The 12935-nt window shown below is 38.5% G+C and overlaps 1 protein-coding gene across 3 annotated transcripts in view; it reads left to right on the top strand.

Moving 5' to 3' along the window:
• The window catches only part of LOC147166291 (protein-glutamine gamma-glutamyltransferase K-like), a 30426-nt gene that overhangs the window by 3907 nt on the left and 13584 nt on the right, over positions 1 to 12935 (top strand). For 2 of the 3 annotated variants that reach the window (XM_086090185.1, XM_086090183.1), the window contains exons 2-4: positions 2242 to 2534; positions 4384 to 4575; positions 12464 to 12715. In XM_086090185.1, coding sequence (XP_085946311.1) covers positions 2243 to 2534; positions 4384 to 4575; positions 12464 to 12715 — 736 coding nt within the window. In that variant the 5' untranslated portion in view covers position 2242. Of the gene's footprint in view, positions 1 to 730; positions 864 to 2241; positions 2535 to 4383; positions 4576 to 12463; positions 12716 to 12935 lie in introns of all 3 variants that reach the window. The other variant, XM_086090184.1, reaches the window with a different exon arrangement.

The following is a 12935-nucleotide window of genomic DNA, read 5'->3' as shown; positions in this document are numbered from 1 at the left end:
TCAGTGATGAAGTGCGGCCTCCGTGAATAAAAAATACACAATTATAATTTTTGGAAAAGAAAACCTTGTATAATAATATCTAATCTTTCAAATGAGGTTTAGAAAAGGTGCTATTGTGAGTTAATCAAAAGTAAAACTGTATGGAGTTGTAAATCAGAGCACACGCTCACTTCCTCAAGGCCTCCCTCGCTCATCAATCAAAATGGGCATCATTCAACTGGATCTCGACAGCCTTTGATGGGATCAGCACATTGTACTTCCTGCTTCTGACCACTAGGGAGGAAGCCAGGGATGAAAGACAAAAGATTGCAATCCCTAGATTGTAAGAGTTTTGTGACTTCTTGGTAAAGTATCAAACTGTTGAAAAACAAACATTTCGTTTCATCGATGCGTCATCCATTTTGTGTGGCGCTATCCTCATTATGGTTGCCGGTGATTTGGGATTGTCAGGATTATAATTTACCATCCATCCTACATACCTCTTATCCTCACTAACACTTTGAGCTTGAGCACATAGAGAAACAAAAAGTCATTGTATGGGCATAGAAAATAAAAATGTAATATATTTCCTAATTGAATCACACAGTAGGTTGTATTGACAAAATATTGTCAGAGAACAAGCCTGGAGAGACAGACAAAAATAATGTATAATTACTATAACAATGCTATGACAAGAGCTTCTTTGAAATCCTATTTAAACACATTCGTCATTTTTGTTTTAACATCACAGGTTATGGTTGAATGATAACCCCCCGCCCCCCTGAGAGCAGCAGCGGCCGATTTTAGTGCAAGGGAGATGAAGAGAGGAGAGGAGGAAGAAGCAGGGCTGTCAGGAAACAAAAGGATGATAGTGCTAATTAAAAGTGAGTCATCGCTAATGGCGCTTTAAAGCTACATCTGAATGGGGTTTTATTACGGAAAGGCTTAAGAGGCGGGTTGGAGTCTGCGGTCCTTGGCACGGGCAGGCCGAGCTGTAGGATCAATCACTGGAAGGTGTTGAACGTTTAACTTAAGGCTGGATTGACGCTGCAGCTCTAATTATGATTTAATGCCTGATCAGTTTTTTTGTTTTTTTTTGTGGGGCAAGTGTGCAGAAGCCTCGTATATCTGGTGATGTGGCTGTTTTCAGAATGAAACAATCACATTCAAAGTCATGTTAAATGGGAGTTGGCACACACTTGCTACCATTTAAAGTGCCTCTGATGAAGTCCAATTAAAGTTCAGCTGTTCTAGTAAGTTTCTACTGACAGTTTTTCTTTACTTTTTTGCTTTCTAACAGAAGCCTCAGGTTTTGTTTTGAACTGTACATTGTTCCATTCACCTTGTCCCAAATTCCATCTGAAAAAAAAAAAAAAAACAGCCCCAAAGCTTGATTCTGCCACCGCCATGCTTCATTGTAGGTATGGTGTTCTTTTAATAATGAGCAGTGTTATGTTTGCGGCAAACATACGGAACCGTAACACTTTTTCCAACAGTACATGGCAGATTCTATATTTCAGTGACTTAACATTTGTTTGAGTATGATTAGTTAATTCTGAACATAGCCACATCAGTTATGAGAGGGTGTGCACAGTTATGCAACTACTTTTTTTGGGGTTAATTTTTACTCTCTTGGAAAAAATAATCACACATTTTGTATATTTTCCAAATGAACAATAAAAAATTTACAATAAAATATTTTTCCCCTCAGTTTTTCATACTCTTGTTAACAAAAATAAATGGATCTTTTTGTTCATTGTTACAGTAATTTCATAGTAATTCACAAAGTTATTTGAAGTTAAGACTCAACTTCACTGTAAAAAAAAAAGAGAAAAAAAAGTGAGACATTAATTTGTGTTGATGTCTTTTTTTTCTGCCAGTAGATGGCATAAACATTTAATGTTGTACATTGATGACGGCTCAGTGCAAGGTGTGGGCGTTAATTAAGCGTAAAAAAATAGTGCTTTAAAGGAACTTTAAATTAACTCAAATTTTGACACCCCATATATACCTATTAACCTATATATCCAATTATATCGTTTTTCCTTAAAATTGCATGAAATTATTGGCAATTTTATAAGCCAGTCGAGTTTCCACTAAATTTAAAGGAAGTGGAGTGAAGTCATTATTTGGCGAGTCATGAGTCAATAATAACAAAAAACGTAAATTTTCAGTGTATCAAAAATAAATGAAAAACCACAGAGAGTATGAAATGAAATTTATTTCACATTCAATCAATATTTTCTCTTATCTCGTCCTCAGGATGCCGGTGGAGACGCACTCCTTTCGAGACATGTCAGCCGTGGGTCGATTCCCAAGTGTCACTCTCACCGCGGTTGACGGCGACCCCGAGGAGGGCACCGAGGATCCCCACGAGGAGGCCAAAGACAATGCGTGCCGACGGTGGCTGCGCCGGGTGGGCCAGTGCTGCTACCCCGAGACCGACGACGACATCACCATCGCCATCGCCAACACGCTGGTGACGGGGCCGGGAGAGGGGAAGGACCCCGGCGAGTTCGGCAAGACGCCTGCGACAGGCGATAGCGAGCTTGGAGGTAGGTCGCCATATTGTTTATTGTCTTCCCAACCTTCATTCAACCAAGGCATGTTGTTTACATTGGAAAAGTCTCATGGCACACCAAAAAACTATATTTGGAGGGAGGCGAATCTACACTCTCGTTGATTGATTCCCATGTCGCTCACGTCACAGATACTACAGTGTAAAGCGTGATGGATGGCGACACCAAGCGCGCAAACATGGTACCTGCACCTCACGAGCATATTTTGTATTAGCATTATGCTTAAAGCTTTCTAAATATACATAAATAATATGGAATGTAACCCCTGGCATATGCGACTCCGGAGCCACATGTGCCTCTTAAATCCCTATCCTGTGGCTCCCTGTGGATCTCTAAAACAAATGAGTAGAAATTTATATTTTGTTTACATATATCTTTTTTTTTTTTTTTTACATAAAATATTCTTCAAATGAATCAATGATGAAAGGAAAAATAAACAATTGAAATAAAGTCAGAAAAAGAGAGACGAAAGTTAAAAGATTTTTTTCTTAAATTACAAAAAAAAAAAAAAAGTCCAAAAAGTCTAAACAAAAAAGGAAAAGCAAAAATTACCATAAAATGCCTTTGGAATTGCCAACCCCCAAAAAGGCAGAGGAGAAAACATTCAAAAAGTATCAGTATGTAATTGTACAAAAACAAAAGAAGAACCCCAAAAATTACCATAAAAATTCTGCAGAATTGACGAAAATGGCAGAAAATTGATAGCAAGAAAGTCAGAAAAAAAAGCAAAAAAAAAGGCCATAAAACAGGGGTGTCAAACTCAGGGGCCGCTTGGAGAAAAATATATTACCAAGTGGGCCGGATTGGTAAAATAATGGTATAACTTAAAAACTATTGTCGTCAATTATACACATATTTTCACGATTTGTGGGCCAGCCCTAAATTACGGAGTTTAACTGTAATATTGTTGTTCCAAAAAATAACACAAATGCAAATAGCACGCAACAACACTTTGCCTGTATGAGTTTTGGACATGTTACATCTACCTGTTTTGCATATACATTGTTCCCAGAATGCATTGTGTGGCGCAGTTATAAGGACGTTAATCCTTGTCATATGTATTTGTGTTACCAGTAATTGAATTTGTGTCGTATTTAACACGTTTATGTCGGTCTATAATTTAAATTATTATTATTATTTTTCAAAAAACATAACTTTTAAGTTTTGTGTAAAATAATGACATCCAGGACAATTGTGTGTACATTGTGTGTGTTGCATTGCGCACCTGAGGACTGCTTGTAAAATTACAAATGCATATGTTTCGATTGTGGCCGGCTGATTAATTGGTCTGACATTACAATATATATATTTTTTTTTTTTACAAAATCGTCTCGCGGGCCTGATTAAACCCTTTTGTGAGCCTGAGCCGCATGTTTGACACATTTGCCATAAAATGTCAAAAAAGTGAATAAGAGAGGCAGAAATTTTGCCATATATACATAAAGGCAAAAAAGACTAAAAATGTATGAAAAATTACTCAGAAGACGAAAGATAGAAGAAAATGAATCTCAAAGTATTGTATACTGCATATTTTTGTGTTATGATGAAGCTTTAATGAGCTTTTGGGGTACAGTCATGTGGTTCCATTTTTTTTATTTGTTTATTTGACCTAAAATGGCTCTTTTCACAGTAAAACTTGTTGACCTCTGTGCCAGAAAGCACATTTAAATGCGTACCTGTCACTATATGAAGCTCCATAGTTAGATGAACAAATGCACCAATTACGTGAAAGTGGATATTTTCCTGTAGGGCGCACCTGATCTCTTAGTTGTCGCAAATCCCCGGTCGACTCTCATCTACCCGTCTGTGTGCTCCGCTTCCACAGAGCTTCCCCTCAAGGTGAAATCAATCGAGCTGATGAAGAGCAAAACGGGAGCCGAGCGCCTGTCGCACCGCACGCACCTCTACCAATGCGACGACTTCATCATCCGGAGAGGGCAGATGTTTCACATGTGGCTCACGCTGACGCGAGCGTTCCGGCCGGACACGGACAAACTTCACCTGGAACTCAAAACGGGTCAGTCAAAGGGGTCGCAATTGTACTCACACTGTAAAAATATGGAGCAGGACAGTGAAAAATACAATATTTTTCAGCTATTGGTACTGAAGTAGGCCTATTTATATTTCCTTTTTTTTTTTTACAAATAATGTGGAACCTTGAGAGTTTAATTCATTCTGTGAGCACGCTTGAAAATCAGAATACTCGTATAAAATCATCATTCCTCATTGAAATGAATGGAAATGCCATTAATGCGTTCCGCCTCACCAAAAACCCAACCAAGATGTTTGTAATGTGTTTTTTTAACCCATTCACTGCCATTGACTGCTATAGGCGTCAAAAATTCATTTGAACAATTTCTATTAGTTAAAGAGTATAAAAAAAAAAAAAAAAAAATTATTGTACATTTAGAACAGATATAAAATTTTATCGTGAATTAACTAGAGAAGTGTTATAACTATACTATTTAAAAAAATATATATGTATATATATATATATATATATATTTAAAAAAAAAATATTATTATTTTTAGTTTTTTAAAGGAAAATATTATTAAAAATGAGGGGCGTCAGGCGATTACAATTTTTAAGTAATCGCATGACTTCACTAGTTAACTCACGATTAATCACAAATTTTATCTATTCAAAATGTACAATCTTTTTTTTCTAGGTTCTCATACTCTTGTTAACAAAAGCAGAAAAAAACGTTAAACTAGTAAAAATAGTTCAAATGAAATTTTTACGTTTATAGCCGTCAATGGCAGTGAATGAGTTAAAAAGGAAATTAGCACTCTATAATAAGATAACTGAATAGAATGAATGAATTAATTTATTTATTTTTAAGTTGGTCCTTCATATTTAATGCTTCATTTCATTCTGCTGCTCCACCTAGTGCGCCTGCGTTGGCCACCAGGCGGCAGTATAATACAGTCACATCACATTATATAGGAGGATAAAGAATATGTGCCTGCGAGTATTGTGATATTCTACATGTACATGTGTTGCTCCGTAATCCAACACTGCGACAATGCTAGTCATTAGCATGTCAATGGCTAGTATTAGGCTAGCAAGGCCTTTCTTTAGGCAGTCATGTGGTTGTTGTAAATACACAACTTCTCTAATTCTCTTAGTTTTCTGTTTAATTTGACAGTAAACTTCAACCAGGGGAAACAGCTTGTAGTCTTTTCATTAAATAATTGCTCATTAATTGTCAAAGTTGCTGCTTATTGTGAAGTGGGATGAATTGACGGCAATCGCCATAGTGTTTGTTATTGCAAGTCAAATCTCGAAAATCTCATCGTGAGTCACGTCGTCGAGTAAAATACCGGTAACCGGAAAAATCTCCGTTTTGACTTCATTAATTCCTATCAGTGGCCACATCCTCTCCCGAGGCATGGGTGGGAATTCTAATTCCACGTGTGAGAATTGCCCCTACATTGGCCGCCGCCTTGTCTAAAAATGGCAGCTGCTAAATCGAAGGGCAACGCCAACAGGTTTCGGACTTGACGAATGGAATAAGGACATCTTGCTGCAATTTCTTCGGCGAGATGGGGAGGAGGAGATTGACAAAAAAAGCGAGATGGAAGGGTGAGGCGCAGGGAGGAGGGTGGATTTTTGGGCCGACTATCGCTATGGCAACCACTCTCGGTTGCTATGCTCCAGAAAGCGAGCCGGCGCCGAGCGCTCGGTCCTTCCGAGTGACAATCCGCCCTTGCGCTTGCCACAGACGCGGTGGGAGCTTTGTGTTTATCCCACTCGCGCTGTCGTCTGGAGATGCCGCGACAGGGGCCCGTCTGCATCCAGCAATTATAGCTGCATGTGACGCTTGGCTGCCGGACTTAACTAGAGTTATTGTGCATCCGTGTTTGGAAGCCACGATGCAGAGAAGCCATGAAATGTAAAGGCTTTCTTAACCAGACCCCTCCAAGCAAGGCTCTTTTCATTTAATTTTGTTTTGAATCACGATTTTGTTACCTCTGGAAAACACTATAGATTTTCCTTGAGTATGAATGATGCTATACAAATAAACTTGCCTTATGCCATATGATGCTTATTATTATTATTTTTTAAACATTTTAAAGCAGTTCCCAGATGACTCAATTACATGTAGTCGAAATATGGGGGGGGGGGGCTGTGAAGAGTATGTTTCCCTTCAGCAATAAACTGGGATCGAATGGTAACATCTAATTGGGTCCAAAGTTATTTTAGTTATTAGTTATTTAAAAAAAACAACGAATGAAATAACTACAATTTAAAAACTATCATATGGTGTTCCGCAGGGTTCAATTTTAGGCCCCCTGCTATTGACTAATTTGCTCCCAAAAACGTATAAATATGTTCTATTTGCTCCCAAAGATGTATTTTTACATTTTTATGTTTTTTTTTATGCTAGTGCATACAGAAGGCTTTGATGCAGCCTCTGAACTGAAGAGAATGTTTGAAGCAATGGTAGTTATTACAAAAACGGCCAGCAGGTGGCAGCAGAGTATAAGAGGACAACCAGGGCCATGTTGCAAAAAGCTCTTTTCCCCCCACTGTTTTAAACAGATTTGTGAATAATGATGAAACGTAGCTACATTCTAATGCTAATTGCTGCAAAATGCAAACAGATAGAAATATACCTTTTTCCCTTTTGGTAGGTTGCAAAATCAGTCAAAATCCAGTAAAACAGCCGGGACCAAAGGGGGTTACTTCAGTGGCTAGGAGTGAATGAGTTTAAAGGTTTTTTTTTTGTTGTTAGTTTTTTTGTGAAAAAAACACTTGGAGGTTTATTTCTCCCCCCCCCCTTTTTTTTTTAAAGATTTTTTCCCCATTGCTATTATAATCAATTATATACAGATTTTTGCTTATCCTGGACCGACCCGGTTCCTATTCCCTGTGAATAGTAGGGCTCCTGTGTTTTTACAATGTGATGATTATAACTCAAAATAAGCGGGACATCCATGGATAATCCAAATTTATGTATAAAAGCCACAAATTAATCAATTCAAAGCGCAACCTGCTCAGCGGAGGTAATTAGTCCCTTATATTGTTTTTGTGAGGATTAAAAGGGGATTACTATAGAAGGACACGTTTTCCACTGTCCCAGCCCGTTTGATGTGACAGCACAAAGACGCATCCAGCTGGCAACTAATGGCACTCCCGACATCTGAAAGGCACTTGACTGCGGATGTCTTCGCATGAACCTGAGCACAAACAGCGCCGTTCACAACAACAACAACTGTGCTTACTTTTCGCACATTTGATTGAAATTCAACCGTTTGAGGCCGACTCTGGTGCTTTGTGCAATCTACCAGTAACAAGATGTTAGGCTGTAATTTAACACAAAAAAACTCCACTTGGTGTGAACGTATGCAAACTACTCTGCCTATGTCACCTGTTGCGAGATTGAAAGCAAGTGCTGTGAAGGTCTTGTGCATTCCATTTGTGAGATCCATTTTAAAGTCCATGTAGCAGACAAGACACTACATATCCAGCTCAATTGCAACATGCCGTTAGCTAGCTCGCGAACACTACATCCCAAAATATACATCTTCCCCTTCGGTTAGTCCGGTCTCGTGGCCATTTTAGAGTGCCTCGTTGTTGGTGGAATATGAGCATGTTGCAGAGCGGAGGGCAGGAAAGCAAGTAGGGCGGGAAAAAAAAGAGTGTGGAGCAGGGCTTCAGGCTGGCGTGGCTGCTTTAGAGTGCCTCGTTCTCAGCTGTGAGTGTGCGCACGTCACAGAGATATTGGCGGAAGAGCATGGAAGGGGAGAATAAAAAAAATAAATTAAGTCCGACTTGACTGCCAGAGTGTGGACCAGGACTTCAGATTGGCATGGTTGCTTTAGAGTGCACCATTTTTGGCTGTGAGTGTGCGCATGTCACAGAGAGACTGGCAGACGAGCGAGGAGGGGGAGAATTTTAATTATTTTTATTTTCAGTCTGTCTTGACAGCCAGAGTGTGGACCTGGAATTCAGGTTGGCATAACCGCTTTAGAGTGCCTCGTTGTGTTGGTAAACATTGAAATAAGACATTGCCCCTCCCATTTGTATTGTTCTTACCAAACACCGGCCAGCAATTCACCATTTTGTGATGTTGGCTATCAAATCACTACAACATTTTCACTGTTTTTAGTCTGTAGAATTGTTTTTTTGTGTGCCTTGTTCATATTTTACTCGATTGATTTTCTGATCTCTGTTTTAGTCCGTGGCATGTTTTGACATTATTCATCTGCGGCTTCTACTGTGTCCGCTTTACCGTTTAGAACTTTTTTTTTGTGTGTGTGTGAAAGTTGGAGTCCAAAATATCTCATTACTTTTTTATGGATTGCGCCTGTGTTTTATGTTGTCTGATTTGATGCTTTAATGTTTTAAGTTGTCTCGTCTTGTGATTGAATGTATGCAACTGCAGCAATTTTGTAGAGTCCAAAGCAAATGTCCCTAACAAGCTGTGCTACTAGTACTACTAGATGTCAACTAGTCCAATTAGTATCACGTAGAAGTTCTTCTGGTGAGAACAAATAGCGTACTAGACGAGTACGTGTACTTCAAGATGGAGAGCAAGGATTTAGAAGAAAAAAAAAAAGGTCAAACAGCTTTCTATAAACACGAGTTGTATCTTAATGATTAGTTTTATTCTGTGGGCGTATTAACATAGAACAGCGGTGAAAGATGTTAGGGGGGGGGGGCAATCATTATGCAGAAACTCTTTAAAATGCAGCATGAAATCCCTCAATTAGAGTCAAGTAGTCTCATGCGGATCTTTAAGTGGATTGTGGAACACTTAATATACAGTATAGGGAAGGAGATATATTATGGAGAATTGGCATTTCTTGTATCATATGCAAATAGTTTGCTCTCTGGAGTGCCTGCCTACCCATTAAGCTCATCACAGCTCCCAACCAAGTTTCTCCGCTTATGAATTGGCAGCTCGGCGGGGCGAATATCGGCCAAAAACCCAATGTTTGAGGACATTAGCTTAACCAATGGCATTAGCATTAGTATCACAGTGGTGACAACAACCCAAAAACGTTGCCTTAAGAATCCTCCTGCTCGCTTATCGCTACCATAATGAAAAATACTATTGAATGGGATAAAAGTATATAATATCACAATACTCGCAGGCATATATTTCTTTATCCTCTGCAAAAAAAAACAAATGTGACTAAATCAAATATGATTGCAACTTACTGAGTCACTGAAAGTAGCGGCGTTGTTTACATTCGTTTGTGTCTGTGTAATGAAAATTAAGAAAGGCACACTAGACAAAATGTCTTTATATTATTACTCTGTTTTTCGTATTATTATTATTTTTAAATCCAATATTATTCATATATAGTATTCAATTAAAAATAAATTCAAATCCCATAGAACATTATCTATTTTTATTTATTTATTTATTTCAGTACTTCCATTCTAAAAGTGAAACTCATGTAGATTAAATGACCAAATCCGAACTAATTAATTAGTATAAATAAATAAATAAGAAGTAAGAAAAAAAAAAAAAGTGCATTCAAACAGAAATGTAATTTCTCATTGGTGATTTTTATTTCTTTAGTTATTTTTAAAGCTACCTTGTTGGTTCTCATTAACTTATTCACTTCCATTCACGGCTATAAACGTAACAAAAATCATACGAACTATTTCTATTAGTTTAACATTTTTTTCCACTTTTGTCAACAAGAGTATGAAAACCTAGAACAACTTTTTCATTGTACATTTAGAACAGATATAAAATATGTGATTAATTGTGAGTTATTTAGTGAAGTCATGATATTAATTACGATTCAAAAATGTTAATCGCCTGACCCGCCCGAATTTCAAAAAAAAAAAAAAGTATTTATGGCAGTGAATGAGTTAACAACTGCAGCACGTGTGTGTCATCATGTAAATCAGAGGTGCCCAAGTCCGGTCCTCGAGAGCCCCTAACCATGTCTCCCTCCTTCAACGCAGCTGAATCTAATGATCAGCCTCATCAGCAAGCTTTGCAGAAGCCTGATAACGATCCTGATCATGAATCAGGTGCGTTAGTGGAGAGAAACATGGAAAACATGCTGGATAGGGGGCTCTCGAGGACCGAACTTGGGCACCCCTGATGATAATTGATGTGGGCCAAGTTATGAAGCTGTTAACTAAGCTTATCCTTGCGGGCATCTCGAGCGACAGCACTGCAACCAAACAACAAATTACCACACGCACGCGCAATTGGCGCTTTCAGAGTGCGACTGCAGATGAGATCAAATGATTGTTTGCCATGCGCTCATTTGCGAATGAGTCAGCGATTATGATTTCGTTATTTTTTTAGGTCACATTTACATTTTAGTGAGGACACGGCGGATGCTTCAAAGGCCACGTAGGGCATGAGAATCAGCCTTCCGTTTGAACGTATGCTCATATGCTAATCATGACTTGTCATTTAAAAAAAAAAAAAAAAAAAGGAGTGGTGCCTTGAGATTTTGTATTCATGCTCATATCTCAGATCATCTTTCCCCATTGAAATGAATGGAAATGCCATAAATCTGTTCTTGCCTCTCAAAACGAACGACAAAAATGATTGGAATTATTTTCTTTTTGCAATGAAAATAACTAGATAATATTCTACTGCATGACAACATACATTAATGACATAAATAAATAGCATGTAAAGAATTAAATCGTTTTTTGCCACGGTTTGTGCTTAAATTCAATGGACATTGTGCTGCTCCTTGCCACTTGGGTACATAATAATACATAGAGACAGAGGATAAAAAAAATATGCTCGTAATTATTGTTTATATTTTACATGACATTATATGGTACTACCATAAACAGATTTTAATGAGGCAAAGCTATGTACTTATTTTATCCATCCAGCATCATGAGGTGCTTTAATGCAGACACTTTCAATTCCAGTGAGCTTTGGAGATTTTCATTTTGAACATTTTCATCGACTCTTTTGAGAAATATTTTAAATTCTTTCTCAAGGCTGTTTTTTTTTTTTTATGTTCCCCTTCTGTTCTCTAAAATTGTAACAATTCTCAATTTCTAAAAAAGTACAAATTCCACAGTAAGTGTATGATTTAGGTTGCATTTGGCAGGGAATGGAGTAGACTTAGTTAGAGCATCATTTTTGGAGTATGTCGAAGTATCAAGGGTGATGCAGTGCTGTGTTTTATTTACATCGCCGCAAAGCCTACGGACTTAATAATACATCAAAACATGATGGCGTCCATCAAAATGGAATATTCAACTTTATTTATTTATTTATTTGTTGAGTAAAGGCAAACTTGCTGATACGGATCTTGTGTTAGAAGAAGACCAGTTGTGTGTGTTTTTCTTACACTTATGTGTATGGCTGTACAATTTAATATGCCATTATTTTTTTCCACATACCCATGTTTTTTTTAACAAGCAAAAAAATTATCTGTATTACAATAAGCAATATCAGATTTAAGTAGTCAGTGTATAGTTTATATAAGTGTAATATTATAGTTCCCTGAAAATAACTTGAAATGCAACAATTAATAGTCATAGCTAAACCACTGGCAACAAAAGTGAGTACACCCCTAAGTGAAAATGGCCAATATTTTCTGTGGCCACCATTATTGTCCAGCATTGTACTACATTGCAATGTCGATTTGAATTTGATTAATTGTGCACCCCTATTAAGTGTTACTGTATAGAAAATGTGAATATGGATGTCACTGATGTTTTATTAAGACACCTTGAGACCATTTGAAAGTGTGGAAAGTGTCTCCTCCTCCATTATGAGTGTTTGTTGTCGTCGTCATAGCAGCGCCTTGTGAGTTTTTACTCCTTCTCTGGCGTGTCAGAGCAAACCTGTCGATGTCGGAATGCAGGTGTGGCAGCAGAATAAATAAACCTGCTGATCTCTGAGGCGTAGCGAGACAGGTTCACGAGTGCCCGCCTCTACTTTCCCCCTCAGGGCCTCTGCCGACGGTGTCAAAGGGAACGCACGTCATTATCCCCCTGGTGGAAGTGCTGCAGGACAACCGCTGGCAGGCCGCCCCTGTGGAATGGGACGGCGCCAGGTTGAAGCTGTCCGTCAACTCCTCGGCTGGCGCCGCCGTCGGCCGCTATCGCCTCCAGGTGGAAACGGAGTGTCCGAGCGGACGTGCTATTTCTGCACACGACCCGGCTAATGACATCTATGTGCTGTTCAACCCCTGGTGTGACGGTAAAAAACAAAAAAAGCACAATGGAAAAACACTAACAATACCAAATGTATAAGATTCGTGTCCCTGTCGGGGGTCTGTCCGATCTTTGACACTGCAGTGGTTCTCAAAACGCATTTTCAGGGAACTCCAGGGGGGGTCCGTGAGTCTGACTCAGATCATAAAAGTGCATACTATGGAGGACCAAAACTACCCAAATTCAAAATAAATACATAACTAAAT

This window comes from Leptonotus elevatus, chromosome 11 (genome assembly GCF_054856555.1).
Source record: "Leptonotus elevatus isolate MCC_2025b chromosome 11, RoL_Lele_1.0, whole genome shotgun sequence".
In the NCBI taxonomy this organism is placed as follows: domain Eukaryota; kingdom Metazoa; phylum Chordata; class Actinopteri; order Syngnathiformes; family Syngnathidae; genus Leptonotus; species Leptonotus elevatus.
The sequence above is the reverse complement of the archived record's forward strand: the minus strand, read 5'-3'. Positions and strand labels throughout refer to the sequence as shown.